General features: G+C 45.5%; 1 protein-coding gene across 3 annotated transcripts in view; it reads left to right on the forward strand.

The window, feature by feature from the left end:
* cdh23 (cadherin-related 23) overlaps nucleotides 1-17,500 on the forward strand; it is a 248,528-nt gene that overhangs the window by 94,965 nt on the left and 136,063 nt on the right. For all 3 annotated transcript variants that reach the window (XM_042065046.1, XM_042065047.1, XM_042065048.1), the window contains exon 8: nucleotides 4,039-4,117. In XM_042065046.1, coding sequence (XP_041920980.1) covers nucleotides 4,039-4,117 — 79 coding nt within the window. The remainder of the gene's footprint in view (nucleotides 1-4,038; nucleotides 4,118-17,500) is intronic.

Genomic DNA, 17,500 nt, shown 5'->3' on the forward strand with positions numbered 1-17,500 from the left:
CTGACATTCACCAGCAAATGGTTATCAAACACAGTGGGCTGTCACAGGTCATTTCTCAGAGCACTCGTTCTTCTTCAACTCTGTCTCTCCTCTCCTCTCCTCCCCTCTCCTCTCCTCCCCTCTCCTCTCCTCCACTCTTCCTCTGTCTCTGTCTGCCCTTCCTCCCCTCATTTCACTTTTTCTCCTAGCCTGTCATCTGGACAAAACATTGATGGTGAGAGTGGGGTAAGAGGGAAAAAAAACTAAACAAGAGGAGAAGGCCAAGGCTTGTCAGGGAAGCCCACTCCAGGTTTTTTTTTCTTTTCTATTTTTTTGCCATTGCTGTGAGTTTGTGTTTGTCAGAATGACATTCAGACCCCTTTTTATGGGCAAACACAATTTGGCTGTCAGAGGGATGATCTGAATGAGCGGGCGAGAGAAGCGATGGAAGAGGAGACAAAAGAGAAAAAAAAAGGAAAGTAAGAGAGATGGAGAGAGAGAGCGAAAAAGAGAGAGATAGAGAGAGAGAGAGAGAGAGAGAGAGAGAGAGAGAGGGCTGTTTGCTCAGACTCAGAGGACGAGTGATTGAGCATTGCTCTTGTGCTAACAGCAGGAGGATGCAGAGCACATTATTTCAATGTTGTTACTCTGCCTTTCACACTCCCCCCCCCTCTCTCTCTCTTTCCTTCTCTCTCTCTCTCCATTTTCCTATATCTGTCCTTCTCTACCTTTCTCCTGTCATCTCCGTTCCTTTCACTTCCCATGTTTCAGTCTCCCTCCCTCTTCTGTCTTTGTCTCTATTGTTCACCTGTCTTTCTCATCCTCTTTCTTGATTTCTCTCTATCCCCCCCCCCCCACACACACACACACACAAACACACACACAAACACACACACACACTCACACACACACTTTATCTATCTGCCTCTCTCTCTCTCTCTCTCTCTCTCTCTCTCTCTCTCCCTTTCTTTTTCTTTCCCGCTCTTTCCCTCACTCCCTATCTGGGCAGGCTGGAGTTGGTGGTCAGTGCAGACAGCTATAATTGATTCTGCTGTAAGTGGTTGAAGATGGAAGATGCTTAGGCAGAAATGTAGCATAAACATCACGCATGCCTCACACACACACACACACACACACCACACACACATACACACACACACGCACACGCACAAACGCACACACACACATACACACACACACACACACACACACACACACACACACGCACACACGCACGCTCGCACACACACACACACACACATGCACACACGCACGCACAGACACACAATTTGCAGCATTAATGGAGGAGTTAGCACCAAAAGGGCTGGGTGGAAAGAGGGCTCTCTCTCTGTCTCTCTCTGTCTCTCTCTCTTTCTGAATCTTATTATATCCATCTCTCTTCTCCCCTTTCTCTTTCTGTCCTTTTAGTTCTCTGCAGAGGATCTCTAGAGTGGGATTTAGCAGGGTGGTGCCCCCACAATTACTAACACATATAATTACTATTAAAAGAGTGGAGTAGAGCAAGCACCCTCTATCATAATGTCTTACTTTCCCTCCTTCTCTCTCTCTCTCTCTCTCTCTCTCTCTCTCTCTCTCTCTCTCTCTCTTTCTCTCTTTCTTTCCATCCCCTTATTCAGCACAGTTTGCTCTTTAGGAAGCAGTTTTGCAACACTATGACTGATTGAGGCATGAATGACTGAAAAAAGCCCAGTGGATCAAAGGCTCTTTAAATTGCTTTGCTACTTTCCCATTCACTGCCTGCCTCCCTCTCGGCTCCCTCTCTTCTCTTCTCTTCTCTTCTCTTCCCTTGTCTTCTGTTCCCTTCTCTTCTCTTCTCGTCCCTTCTCTTCTGTTCTCTTCTCTTCCTCTTCTCTTCTGTTCTCTTCCCTTCTCTTCCTCTTCTCTTCTCTTCTCTTCTCTTCTGTTCCCTTCTCTTCTGTTCCCTTCTCTTCTCTTCTCTTCTCTTCTCTTCTTCCCTTCTTTTTCATACCATACTCATTCATACCAGGAGAAAGTGGGCGTGGACGATGCCATCACTTATCTTCTACACAGGACACATTCCCACCTAGACAAGGGGAAAAGTGCTGTGAGAATCATGTTCTTTGATTTCTCAAGTGCTTTTAACACCATCCAACCCCTCAGATTGGGAGACAAGCTCTTGCAGATGGGTGTGGACGCTCACCTGGTAACCTGGATTACAGATTACCTGACCGAGCGACCACAGTTCGTCAGACTGAAGAACTGTCTCTCTGACACAGGGAACGCCACAGGGAACTGTGCTCTCTCCAGTCCTGTTCACCCTGTACACATCTGACTTCTGCTACAACACCGAGTCATGCCACATGCAGAAGTTTTCTGATGATACTGCAATTGTGCGGTGTAAACTCAATCATCTTCAACTCAACACTTCAAAGACCAAGGAGATGGTGGTGGATTTCCGCAGGTCTAAGCCCACTCTGCTACCAGTCCACATTGATGGGGTCAATGTGGAGGTGGTTAGCACCTACAAGTATCTGGGTCTCCACCTGGACAATAAACTGGACTGGTCAGCCAACACTGATGCACTCTACAAGAAAGGGCAGAGCAGGCTGTACTTCCTGAGGAGGCTGCGGTCCTTCAGTGTGTGCAGCAAGCTCCTCAGGATGTTCTACCAGTCTGTTGTTGCCAGCGTCCTCTTCTATGCAGTAGTATGTTGGGGAGGAAGCACAAGGAAGAAGGATGCTGGGCGACTTGACAGGCTGGTAAGGAAAGCTGGCTCTGTAGTGGGAGCTGAACTGGAGTGCATCACTTCACTATCTGACAAAAGGACCCTGAATAAACTGATCAACATCTTGGACAATGAGTGTCACCCACTCCACAGCACTATTGTTAAGCAAAAGAGCCTGATCAGCTGGAGACTTCGCTCACTGCCTTGCACAACAGACAGACTGAGAAAGTCATTTGTCCCCAGGGCCATTGAACTGTTCAATGCTTCACTTAAGGGAAGAGGAGAGATAGACTTCTCTGCATAGTCTGTCTGCCTCTCCACCCCCTCCATATTTGGATACTGTCTATCCACTAACCACTTTTACCACTGTCTTCTGCCTCACTGTTTGCGTGCTATATTAGCACATTAGCACATGTGCATAACCCCTCCCTCCATGCCACAGCCGAACTGTGGCCACACTTATACCTTTTCTTAAATAGTTAAATATATAGATATATAGACTTTACTTTACTTTATTTCTGCATTGTTGCACTGTTGGACTTACTTATTTGCACTATCACCATGACCACTATCACCATTGCACTATCACCATGACACTCATTCACACAGAGCACCTTACTTTACCTTACTATGCACAGAGAATCACAGGCTCAGTCCCTGCCTCAGTCATTGCAAGCACCTCTGATTGATTAATCACCACTGTGTGGATACTGTTTTTAGAATTGATTTAGATTAAGTGTTAGTTAGTATAATTTGTATTTTAGTATATTTAGCATATTCTTTATCTTCTACTGTCCTTATTGCTTAGTTGTGTTTTTATATTATATACTTTAATTACTCTTTCTGGTGTTAAAGAATGTGTTTGTGTTGTCTGTATGCTGCTGAGACCTTGAATTTCCCCTGGGGATCAATAAAGTATCTATCTATCTATCTATCTATCTATCTATCTATCTATTTTCTCTTCCCTTCTCTTCTCTTCCCTTCTCTTCTCTTCTCTTCTCTTCTCTTCTCCACGTGTTCAGCGCTTCACCCATAATAAAGCTCGGGATGGTCTCTGAGACAGTAAACAAATGCAGCAGCAATGGCTGGGATCTTATCTTGTTTTTTTTTTTTTTTCAGATAATTTTTTCAGCCTTTTGAGCAGCTAGAATACTTGGAACTAACTTGAAGAGTTTGTGGCTCAATGTTTGGTTTTCCTGTGTTGTTGGCGTGTTTTGGCCTGTGATTTCCTGATTTACTCTGATGTGTCTTCCATAGTAATGTGTATGAAAACATAATGTGTGCATATTTGAGTGTGGGTGTGGTTGTTTCCGCGTTTGCGTTCCTTTCTGATATTGTGCGCTTCCGCCCAGGGCTATGAGGTCCGCAAGATCAGAGCCATAGACCAGGACCTGGGCAGACCGCGAGGCATCGGCTACACCATCATTTCAGGTAAGTCCCACCATCACTTTGACCAAACTCACCAATCACACCTGCTAGGCTGACCATCAGAGCCACAAATGCATAGATCTTATGCAGGTCTGTTCTGTGCAAACCTAGATCTACTGTATGCAGGTCTGTCCTGTGCAAACCTAGATCTATGCAGGTCTGTCCTGTCTGTGCAAAACTAGATCTACTGTATGCAGGTCTGTCCTGTGCAAACCTAGATCTATGCAGGTCTGTCCTGTCCTGTGCAAAACTAGATCTACTGTATGCAGGTCTGTCCTGTGCAAACCTAGATCTATGCAGGTCTGTCCTGTGCAAACCTAGATCTACTGTATGCAGGTCTGTCCTGTGCAAACCTAGATCTATGCAGGTCTGTCCTGTCCTGTGCAAACCTAGATCTACTGTATGCAGGTCTGTCCTGTGCAAACCTAGATCTATGCAGGTCTGTCCTGTCCTGTGCAAAACTAGATCTACTGTATGCAGGTCTGTCCTGTGCAAACCTTCATCGGTGAATCTGTTTATTCACATGCTGCTTCAGAGCATCATTTTATTTATCTGCAATAAATATGTCTGCCTGCCTTTCTGTACGGAAAAGTCATTTTCACATTACATCAGTTCAGTTTAACAGATCTGTACTTATTGCTCTGTCTCCACAAAAGAGATGTACTATTTTCCAAGCATTGCTAGACCTCAGTATTTCCCACTTCTACTCACACGTTTCTTGTGTGTATCAGACCCAATAACTGATCCAACATCTGGTTTCTTCCAGTCCACATCTCAAATCTTTATTGGGAGTCCCATGTGAATTCCCACACACACACACACACACACACACACACACACACACACACACACACACACACACACACACACACACACACACACACACACACACACACACGTGTCTTTTGAACACTTCACCATCAAAACTGGACAGACAACACCTGTCTCTTTGGCCGCCCGTTTGTGTAACTGTCAGTCTCTCTCGCTTCAGTCAATCTCTTCAGCACATTAAACACGTCCACTGTGGTGTGTGTGTGTGTGTGTGTGTGTGTGAACAGTCCCACATCATTACTGTACTGTTCATCTGAAAGTTTCGGTTCTCTGTCAAAAAATAGGAGAGAAAAGACATTTCCACATAAATCAGACTTTTCAACTGGACATTATCAGTAACATTGCTGTCCATGCAACCAAGTTTCACTACAAACACAGTCCCTGAGAGACGTGCCTGCCCTGACTTAAGCCGTGTGTAGGAGCAGTGAAGGAATTGTGTATTGGATGATGGCAGGAATTAGACACAGAACTTACAGACACAGCATGTCCAAGCACGACCGAGCAACTGATGCTGCTACCGCAAAGTTTGTTTGGTTCAGCGTGGGTGCCATGCTTCAAGAAAAATGGGATGCAGTGAATCATCATGTGTCAGGACTACACACACACACACACACACACACACACACACACACACACACACACACACACCACACACACACATAACACATACACATCATCATCATCAACCGTTTTTCATTCAGGGAGAAATTGACTGAGCTCTTTTACAGCAATGCCCTGAGTTACAAAACAACAACAATAATCAAAACAACAAAACAAGAATACACAATACACATACTGTACAAATACACATACACATATACATATGCATACACACACACACACACACACACACACACACACACACACACACACACACACACACACACACTCCAGTACAGGATCCCAATATAACTGTGTGTACTGTATATTCACTGCAGTATCTTTCAGTACCGTCCTGGGTGCTTCCCCCACATACCATTCACATTGTTATCAGTGTAAGACAGGCAAACAGGATAAAGACACAGGGGGGGTGTAAGGAAAGGAGAGAGAGATGAAGATGGGGGCGTAGAGGGGTTAAGGCAAGAAGAGAAGAGAGAAAGAAGTGATGGCAGGGAGAAGAGAACGACTTCTCGACAGACTGACAGCTCAGTGTGGTGAGGAGCAAATTTGTTTGCTTGTTGTTTGCTTGTTTGCCTGTTTGTTTGTTTGTTTGTTACACTAAAGCATTTGCACATGTATTTTAAAGGAGAAGGGTATGTAGGAAAATCTGTCAATATACAGTACCTTTCCCCTGTTGTACAGTGCATACGGAAAGTATTCACAGCGCAACAAAACCAAGCCACGAGGTCGAGAGAATTAGTAGACCTGCGAGACAGGGTTGTGTGAAGACACAATCTGGGGAAGGATACAAGAAAATTTCTGTAGCATTGAAAGTGCCCAAGAGCACGGTAGCCTCCATCATTCTCAAATGGAAAAGTTTGGAACAACCAACAGTCCTCCTAGATCTGGCTGCTCAGCCTAACTGAGTAATCTGGGATGAAGGGCCTTGGTCAGACAGGTAAACCATGGACCCAATGGTCACTATGAATGAGATCTAAAGTTCCTTTGAGAAGATGAGAGAAGCGCAAAGAAGGACAAACATCAGTGCAGCACTTCACCAATTAGGTATTTATGGTAGAGTGGAGAGATGGAAGCCATTTTTTGCCAGGAGTTTGCCTAAAAGCACCTGAACGACTCTCAGACCATGAGAATTAAAAACTTCTGGTCTGATGAAACAAAGACTGAACTATTTGGTCACAATTCCCAACAACGTGGTAACACTGCACTTGTAGTGTTATTGGCGTGGTGGAAAATATCAGAGACAAGCACACTATTCAAGAACAAGGCCACAGCCCGCTTCTTTACTTCACGTTCAACAATACACTACATTTTACATCACACGTATAACCATTCCAGCCAATCAGAGGCATTCACCATTGGACTATGGACCCTTTCAAGAGAGTTCCATTATCAGCATCATAGTTGGCCCCACAAGACTTCCTTTTTAACATTCCATATGTTATCTTAATGCAGAGGAAGTAGATTGGGAACCAAACAGAACGTTCAAGCATTGTTTTTGTTTTTATTGATGAAAGGGTCTATATAACTTGAACAGGTAGCTGCTCATGCTACAGCACTGATGGCTGTCCTTCTTTACGCTTCTCTCTGCGCTGTGAATGCTTTCCATCTGCACTGTACATAACTGTTTACATACTACTGAAGATGGAGAGATTTAGAAGTTGGATATGAAAAGAAGGGAAAAGTGCAATTGAACAGAAACAAATGGAGTGAAAGGTAGAGTTGCCATTCAGAAGAAGAGTGTGCTGTCCCACATGCCACAACAGAGCCGCGTGTCCGTGACAACAGGCGTAGGCCAGATGGGCTCACAGAGTCAGCACTCGCTTGGGTTTGAGCTCTGTGTGCCGTGACATGAGCCTCAATCACACCCCAGTTTTTAGTCTTAAGGGCTCTTAAGTGACAAAGCGTAAGTGTGTGTGTGTGTGTGTGTGTGTGTTTTTATACCTCCTGATGCTCTTTCTATTTGCACTTTCCGCTGCATAGCGTTTGTGCATTTTTGTATATGGGAGACAAATGTTTTTTTGGTTTTTTTCTGAGACAGTGGTAGCATTGTGGCTAAAGAGCTTGGTTAGTATGCAGCAGCCAAAAGAGTTGTGTGTTTGATTCTTGACTGCCACAGTTTTGTCCTTGAGCAAGGCATTTAACCCAGAGTTGCTCTGGGGAGATGGCCCTTGTAATAATTTGCTTTGGAGAAAAAAAAAGTGTCAACCAAATGAATAAGTACATTATGAATAAGTTTGAGACTGTATCTTTACACACATACACACACACACACACACACACACACACACACACACACACACAAACACTTACAGAGTTAGCCATGTACTGTAGCTGACATAAGATCCGTACCATGGTTGCCCTCTGCACTAGTCTTTGACCTCACTCATCATGGTTGTAATTACAGCCAATCAGTAACCCCCATCCCCACCCTCACCCTACCCAATGTCCCCCACTGACCCAGGCTTTTGATGCCAGTGGACTGTGCCCAGCCCAATGTGACCCCGCTCGCTCTCTCACTCTCTCTACCCGCTCCAGCATTGGCACCCTGTGACTGGGCGGTCCTGATGATGCCAGCTGCTTTGTCTGGCACGGCACGCTGCGAGATTGGCCAGGCGCGATAAAGCCGGCGTAAGGGGTGAATAGTGTGGTCATCTTTGTGCCATCTGCGGCCTTTGGCAGAACCCTTATTCTGTGCCACCCCATTTGCTGCTCTAGGCTTCCATGCCACCTCCATTGAGGGCAAAAATGTGAAGGAGTTTGTTAGGTGTTTTAGTACCTCTGCCACCCTGTTATATGTGCTCTGAGTCTGTGCTCCTATGCACATGTCCTGAAATATCTAAGGACAGTGGTGTGGTGTTTGTTTTGTTTTTTATCAGATATCTTAGTGGTGTAAATGTATTGAGTGTGCTGCAAGTGCTTGACACTAGTAACAGTTTTGTCAACAGCAGAAGATTCCAGTGGCTTTGGCATTGGCAGATATGGTGGTACAACAGCATGGGAGAACTGGCCAGACAATTCACAATCTGGACAGAAGGAAACTAGAGAAGGAACGCCTCTGGTTACTGTGCTAATTAGAAGGTCTTAACAGCTCAGATCCGCAGACAATTAGTCATACGGTCATTAAGACAAGGGAGAAATCAATCTTAGCATAAGAAAGCAAATAGAGGGGGATTGGGAGCATCCATAAATTATTATAAGTGGTATAACAAAATTAATCTCCATGAAGAAGAAAAGCGAAAAGTATTGTTAGGCAGACGCTGGCCATGATTGTGAGGAAAGGAGCGGTTAGTGAGGGGAAAGTTTGAAGAGAACTGTGTCTATGTGGGACATCAGTACTGCAGTTTAGAATGAGCCCTGACTGTCATGCCAACAACGCTTGCTGGCTCTTTGGTGATGCCATCATAGCACGTGGCTATCACCCAACTGTTAAGCCATGTGGATGACTGGGGTATTACTCTACTGAAGTATCATTACACTAAAACTTTTATCGCTGTTTGTTCAGCGGATTAGCAGATATTGGACATCCTTCCTGATGAGCAGACTTCCCTCGGTGCCGCCCATGCCGTGACGCCTCTGGGCTGTAGGAGCCAAATCTACTGACCTGTGAGAGCAGAGTTTTCAGTGTCCACAGCAGGAGGTCTAGTCCAGGGCTCTTCCCTTTAGTGAGGTGCAAACTGCTACTGCCAGCATGTATGAAGCACCACTCACTTGGCATCGTTTAGCAAGGACCAAGGCTTCTGTGAGGTGAAAGGAAGGGAAACACAGAGGGTGTGTGTGTGTGGGTGTGTGGTGTGTGTGTGTGTGTGTGTGAGAGTGAGAGTGAGAGTGTGTGTATGCGTGGGATTGGGAGTTGTAGAAGATTTCCCAGCGGGAGCCACAAGGTGAGCGCATTGCCATGCTTCACTAAGCCCCCACAGTGAGGAGGAGACGCAGGGCTCTGATAGAATCATCACTGCTAAAGAGATAACAGACACGGAGAGATCTCTGAGCGTGCGAGAGAACGAGGTGGGCGGCGAGGGACCACACACACACACACAGTGTGTGTGTGTGTGTGTGTGTGTGTTCACGTCTCTGGGTGTCCTCTGAGGGTACACCGTGCTCCTCGGGGACTCGTCTCATTAGCTCTGTAATTTAAATTAACGAGGTTTTAATTGCGGGTGATCTGAGCTAACGATCTAGGGACTGGGATCAGGATTTTACTCTCTCTCTCTCCCTCCCTCCCTCTTCTTCTCTCTCCATCTCCCTCTGTCTCTCTCTCTCTCTCTCTCTCTCTCTCTCTCCGTCCCTCACCCTGTATCTCTCCAAGCACTAATCTTTGCTTTGATGCTGCTGAGTGGTGCCGGGCTGATGGTAATGGTGTTGATGTTGCCGTTGTTTACCACAAACAGAGACCCCCCTTTGCTCTTAAAAGATGAAGGGACTCAGAGTGTGTGCTGCTCAAGCCCTACTCAAGCTGAACGTGAGCAGAAGAAGAACAGACCACACATTTCTAAAAGGCAGATTCATTACTTGTACAACTTAGCATGTATAAAGACACATTTCAATCTCCGTTACTTGGAAGTTAAATCAAATTTGAGACACATGGTAATTGTGCACATTCTGCCTGCGATTTGTGTGCAGCCTGTCTACAATTTGTGATTCTATCCAGTCCAGGATTACGGAATAGCACTGATCTTGAAATGTTTGGTGTTATTATCTTTTGCCAGGCCTGCATTTGTGAAATAATCAACCGTTGGGTTAATAGGATGTTATCCCCCCGAGTGAGTCCCCCGTCTGCATTTTATATATACAGTGCTGATGTTTCTACACTCTTTATGTGAATTCTAATGTGTTGGTGGCAGGTGAATGGCCCACAGTATTGAGAGAACAACACTAACCATTCAAACATGGGAGATGATAGAAAAAACATTTCTCATCATTTTGCTACTAAGGATTAAAAAAGGTGTTATGTGCAGTGTGTGTGTGTGTGTGTGTGTGTGCGCGCGTATGTGTGCGTATGTATGTGATTGTGTGTGGTTGTGTGAGAAGTATTCATGTATGCTCACATCAACATTCAGCACCCTATGCCAGATTCAACTGACAGCATCCTGCTTGTAATATCCATTGCTATAGATTCCATCTCTATGGAACGGGTCTTGTCCATCTTTTCCAGCAGTATCCCCAAGTTTAGACTCATCCGAGCGAGGCCTGGGCTGCTCAAGGTCCATCCTGGTTCATCAGAATGAGCTTTGGAGCGTGTTGGAAAATGCACATAATCACACACACACACACACACACACACACACACACACACACACACACACACACACACACACACACACACACACACACATACACACACACACACACAACACTCACACACACACACTCATACACACACATTCATACACCCATCTCATTCTCAGATACATGTTTCATCTAAGTCTTTCTCACACACACACACACACAAACACTCTCACACACACATCCATGTGCACACATACTTATTCTATGTCACTTCAATCAGACTGCTCCAGTGCTCCAAGTGGAACTTTGCCAAAGGTGAAGTTAGGAGCCCTGATGGACAGGCCTCATCAGACGTTACCCCGCAGGGCAGCGATAGAGAGAGAAAGAGAGAGAAAGAGATGGGGGGAGGGAGGGAGGGAGGGATAGACAGAGTAAAAGAGAGACGAAGTGAGAGAAATCAGCTGGGGCTGACACAGCTGGATGTGTGGGACCTGGGGACTGGCCTTGCCCCTCCGTCCATGATAAAGACTCCCTTCAAAGGGGCTCGCTTGTCTCAGGAGCTGGCAGAGTCACTGGAGCTTCTGGCAGCAAGCGTTAACGCTAATGCTACAGGCTAACAGTGCACCAAGTTCCCCAGTGTTTCGGAGACACCACCCTGGGCACAGAGTTTCAGTGCTCTGGCCTTTTGGTGCTCTGGGGTTCAGCCACTTTGAAGTCAGTCAGGTCCTTAGGAGAAGACAAAAGTGGTTGATATGGTGGCCTTCATGGACCAAATTTAAGTAGTACTACAATGACGTAATGCTTTGCTGTAGAAATGAAGGACAGTCTTAGTAAATTTATATGAAGTATTACAAGAAATGTAAGACTGTGATTTTGTTAAATAGCAAACACAAACAAAATCACATTTCAAACCATGCACGTACATGTACACACACACACGCACACACACACATACACTCTCTCTCATATAGGTATCTTTTACCATCTTGATTGTTCTGGAACTTTATTTTCATCCAGCCCTCTATCTGCTCCCTCCTCCCTGTCTCTATTTCACTTACACACCTCTACATCTGCACACACACACACACACACACACACACACACACACACACACACAAATACATACATACACACACACACACACACACAAACACGCATTCCTTATCTTTTGTACTTTCTATTCAGCTTGTCAAAGGTCTAATCCAAAATCCGTTTCTCTCTCTGGAACGCTGGTTCACCATACCCATTTCCCCTGCCATCCATCCTCTTAGCGATGCTGTTAGTATCAGCAGGCTCTCTGCCTTCCTCAGGCGCCATGTGTCATACATCTCATCCGTCTGTATTAGCCCTGCACACAATAGCATGAGCTGGACTTCAGAGGGTATGATGCATTCCTGTGTGCATACTAAACATGCTCACAACCTCTCTCTCACACACACACACACACACACACGCACACACACACACACACACACACACACACACACAGTCATAGACAGACAGACACACACACACACACACACACACACACACACACACACACACACACACACACACACACACACACACTTGACACATACACACACACACACATACATACACAAACCACAAACACATTGTTGCCTACATAAGTTTCATGGTGTTAGCAGTCAGCCACACACACACACACACACACAGTTACACACACACACACACACACACACACACACACACACACACACACACACACACACACACACACACACACACACACACACACACACACAGAGAGAGAGAGACACACACACACACACACACACACACACACACACACACACACACACACCTGTCTGAAAGGTGTGCTGCCCTGAGCTGCAGTGGTAGCCTCTGGAGGGAAGCGGATCTGCCATGTCTGACATCAGAGCCGGACTGCAGGTCAGCCCTCTGCAGCCATGCCATTTCCCGCCTGGCCACCCAGATAAGCGCAAAAGACGATTATTTTCCCTCCGCCTCTTCCTCATCCTCTTCCTGTCCCTCCTGTGCCTCTCCATCCCTCTCTCTCTCTCTCTCTCTCTCTCTCTCTCTCTCTCTCTCTCTCTCTCTCTCTCTCTCTCTCTCTCTCTCTCTCTCTCTCTCTCTCTCTTACCCCCCCATCCACACAGACATAAAGTCTCTCTCTTTTGCACCAAAACAAGCACCAACTTTGTCACCCCCCCCCCCCCCCCCCCCCACCCCACCCCAGCCTACACACACGCACACCACAATACACCTCCCCTCACACCCACACACACAAGCACACATTCATGTAAGCGTATCTCCATCCCACTGTGTGGTTACACCCCGGTGCTCGGATCCCTCCTGGTGTAGTGAGCTCTAATATGGCTCAGGCGCGAGTGTGAGTGTTATTGCACACCGCCTCTATCTCAGCCTGGCTGGGCCTGCAGCAGCCTTTTCAATTAGCCACTGAGGGGCCCCGGCAGCCCTCAACAGCCTGTCTCTGCTGCTCCACCACTGGAGATGCCACCCTCGAACAAAGCATAGGTACACAAACACACACACACACACACACACACACACCTGCACACACATACACACACACACACACACACACACACCTGCACACGCATACACACACACATAGGCACGCACACACATACACATACACATACACACAGGTACACATACACGTCGCACATGGTACAGTATACAGACACCGCTAAAATCATGCCGACACACAAACACACACACTTACACTCTTACTGGCACACAAATGCGTAATACTGATACAGAAACTTAGCACATATTATATGTATAAACATATTAATGCAATGATGCATATGCAAAGGCATTCTGCATGAATACAGTATATGGATATACTGGCAAACAAAATAGCACACACTTCTCAGCAGGCAGCAATAACGTTGTGATTCCTGTCCAGTTGTGCTCCGTATTGATGGCGGAGACTGACACCTGAGACGCTTCCCGCTGTGCCATTGTCGCAGTGTGCGGCGGTGGGCTGCCTTAATTGGGTGGGGTGTGTGTTAGCGTGTGCCGTTTTAATGAGCTCAATCAATCAGCACATCAATGAGCTGCAATCAAGCGAACAGGCAGACAGCGTGCTCCTGCTGGTCAGCTTCCCATACTCAGGTAGGTTAGACACCACACTTGTTTTCCCTCTTCCACGGTGTGAGAGACACACACATGTGTGTATTACCAAGCACACACTTGCATGTAGAGCACAAACACACGTACACACACACACACACACACACAAACATATGAACACACGTGTGTATGTCCATATGTTTGTGTAAAATGCAATGGAAATCCATAGCCATATGGAAAATGACGTAAAGTGTTTGTAGTCAAGATTCACGCTAAAGCTGCTTAATAAAGCCACTTCTTTGTATTTTATCAGTTTGTGTGTGTGTGTGTGTGTCTGTGTGAGAGGAGGTGTGTGTGGGGGTGTGTGTGAGCTTGTCCTAATTGCTTGTGAGCGTCTGACTGCCGGGTACTGTAGTATTGTAGCATGCTCTCCCACCCTGAAGCCGTTAAATATTTGTCATATTCCTTGTCCAAAATAGCAGAACAATGCGAGCCACAGAAGTGGCAGACATGGCTTCCCAGATTATGTGTTTTCTAGGCTGTACAACTGAAGTAATATAAATGAGAGGGATACCACTGCCCAACACACACACACACACACTGGCACACACTCAGATAGGCAAGCACACGTGTATTGTATACACCTCCAGCTGAATCCCTGATAAAAGGGAGATCAATCATCTCTCAATCTCCTTTAAGCAGCACAGTTGACGCGCTGATCAAAGTGTCCAATCTCTTTCTCTTGGTTTGATTACCACCCGCCCCCCCCCAGGTGTGGGAACCTCTCGATCGATAACTCATGTAACCCTTGCAGGTGTATTAGCTCATGATGCCACTCACGTGTGTGTGTGTGTGTGTGTGTGTGTGTGTGTGTGTGTGTGTGTGTGTGTGTGTGTGTGTGTGATGTGTGTGCGTGCATGCATGTGTGTGTGTGTGTGTATAGTTAGAGGATGAGTGTGGGGGATGTGTGTCTGTCCGTGTAAGTGTGTCTGTATGACTGCAGATCAGCTTGTGTGCATACTCAATATAAAACAAGTATGTGATTGACAGATGACAGATCAAGATCAGCAAAGGACAGCGAGGGGTCTTAGAGCTGAGATCATATGGAAGCCTGCCAGTCACACATATAAGCTCCTCCAGTCACTTTACCTCTACCTCTTCCCCAGTGGCAGCCGGATCCAGGCCAGACATGGCCCAGACGTGGACTAAATTCACTGCTGAATCAGCAGCGGTCCAGCTCACCCCCACCCCCCATCTGATGCGTTTGTTATTATCCTTATTATTATTGCTGGCTTTACTTTGTTAGAGAGGTGGCACCTTAAATAAAACTTCATTTAGCATTCATGAGATTCACACAGTCTGCTAGTGGCAAGACACCCAGGAGGGCATTGTCAGTCAGCATCAAGAAACACTGCCATGAACCATTGTGTGCGCGTGTGTGTGTGTGTGTGTGTGTGTGTGTGTGTGTGTGTGTGTGTGTGTGTGTGTGTGTGTGTGTCTGTGTCTGTGTGTCTGTGTGTGCGCGCGTGTGTCGGTACTCTCGGTACGTTTCTGTATGTGTGCTTTTTTGATGTGCACAGACATACCCCCAAGCTATGAGGCTGATATTATATCAGTTCTTAGTAGGCATTAATTATGAAAGCAAAAGGAAAGCTCACCGTCTAGGCTCTGTACACTCACTCTGTTTCCTCAAATCTCAAGGGCTTTATGCACTCGCAACAGAAACCATTCTTAATACTGTAGCGTGGATACAGAAGTGTGTGTGTAGAGACAGATGCTTTGCATAAAGCAGGTTGAACAAAGACACACATTGTGTATACACACACTCGCAGTACGCTGTGTAAAAGTTCCAAGATCACACAGCCTCTCGTTCACAGAAACACACACACACAAACACATATGCACACACACACTCACACAAGTGTGTGTCATTACAAGTGGCAAGTAGAAGAAGAGCAAGTGCAGTTGGCTGTAATCTATCACTGTACAAAACATTCAGACACTCACACCCTCACTAGAACAAACTGATCGGATAACATCAATTTATTTTCTTTATCTAACTGTAACTTACATATGTGACATGGTCTCTTTAATTCTTTTTCTATCTTTCTCTTTTCAGCCTCTCCTTTCCTTGTCTTTCTTTCACTCTGTTACTTTCATTACTCCCTCTCCCTCTCTCTCTTTTCCTGTTCCGTTGCTCATATGTGTGTTTTTAATCGATTGTCTTTCTTGATTTTGGCCCTTTGACCCATCCCCACAGTTATCCACTGTCTCTGTCTGAATGCCCCCTTTATCAGCTCTTTCTCTAGTTCTGAACAATAATAATAATAATAATAATAATAATAATAAACAACTTTATTTGTATAGCACCTTTCATACACAGAATGCAGCTCAAAGTGCTTTACATTTGGAGCATGTAACACAATAATCGAGAAGAGTCAGTTATTATCAGTCACTCCTCTTCATTGCTGTGGCCATTTATGATCCAATCAGCAACATATCAGAAATATAGAAAATATATAATAAAATGTGTGTGTGTGTGTGTGTGTGTGTGTGTGTGTGTGTGTGTTTGTGTGTGTGTGAATACAGAACAGTGGCACTGTCTGTAAGCATGCAATCAGAGGGAATTGTTATCTGCCTGCACAACAACTGCACACCTGTGTGTGTGTGTGTGTGTGTGTGTGTGTGTGTGTGTGAGGGAAACAGAAGGCACGTGTATGCATCTGTATGACCATAGCTGTATGCATGTACTTTGGTAAATGTTAATTTCTGTCCATGCCACAAAAAGCTATATTGTGTTTCATTCAATCTCTGTTCATTCCGATTGGCATCTAGAATGCATTTTAGTGTGCCATTGTTATTAGACCTCTGCTGTGTTACCTGGATTTGCACATAATAAGCCATAATCAGAGACGACAGCACTCGCTGAAAGTGAAAGAACAGGTCTACAAGTAGTAAATAGCAATTACATTTGTGCGTGCGTGTGCATGTGTGTGTGTGTGTGCATGTGTGTATGTACAGTATGTGTGTGTGCATGTGTGTGTGTGTGTGTGTGTGTGTGTGTGTGTGTGTGTGTGTGTGTGTGTGTGTGTGTGTTCAGTTGTGAGCAGTTTTCCTGTGACTGAAAAGTGCTTATTCCCACAAAGGTCAAGCACCACATAACATTAATGTAGTATCAGTTGGCCTCAGCCACACTTTGCCTCAGCCACACTTTATTTTCACTCCACCTACTTGTCCTTCTTCCCATAAATGTGTGTCCATATTCTGTATTATGACCACATTGGATAGATCTTTGTGATAATAAGTAGTATGTACACACCGAGACCTTACAGTCGAACTGTAGATAAAGCATTTGTTGACACTGTGTACTAGAGACCATCCCAAAGCTGACACTCATGGACTTTAAGCAGAGCAGCCTCACCTTGACCTTTTGGCATATCCCAGAGAACACAGAGCCTTTTCAGACACACAGAGGAATACTATCCTTTTATACAAATGTGGATACAAGGGTTGCCACCGACTATAGGGATGTCGTAGTGTTGTACAGCAGCATTTTGTTAATAGGAAGTGGCATCTGTGGTGGAGTGTGGTTTATTTTGGTGGAGAGTGCTTCAGATGCATTAC

This window comes from Alosa sapidissima, chromosome 16 (assembly GCF_018492685.1).
Source record: "Alosa sapidissima isolate fAloSap1 chromosome 16, fAloSap1.pri, whole genome shotgun sequence".
Lineage (NCBI taxonomy): Eukaryota > Metazoa > Chordata > Actinopteri > Clupeiformes > Clupeidae > Alosa > Alosa sapidissima.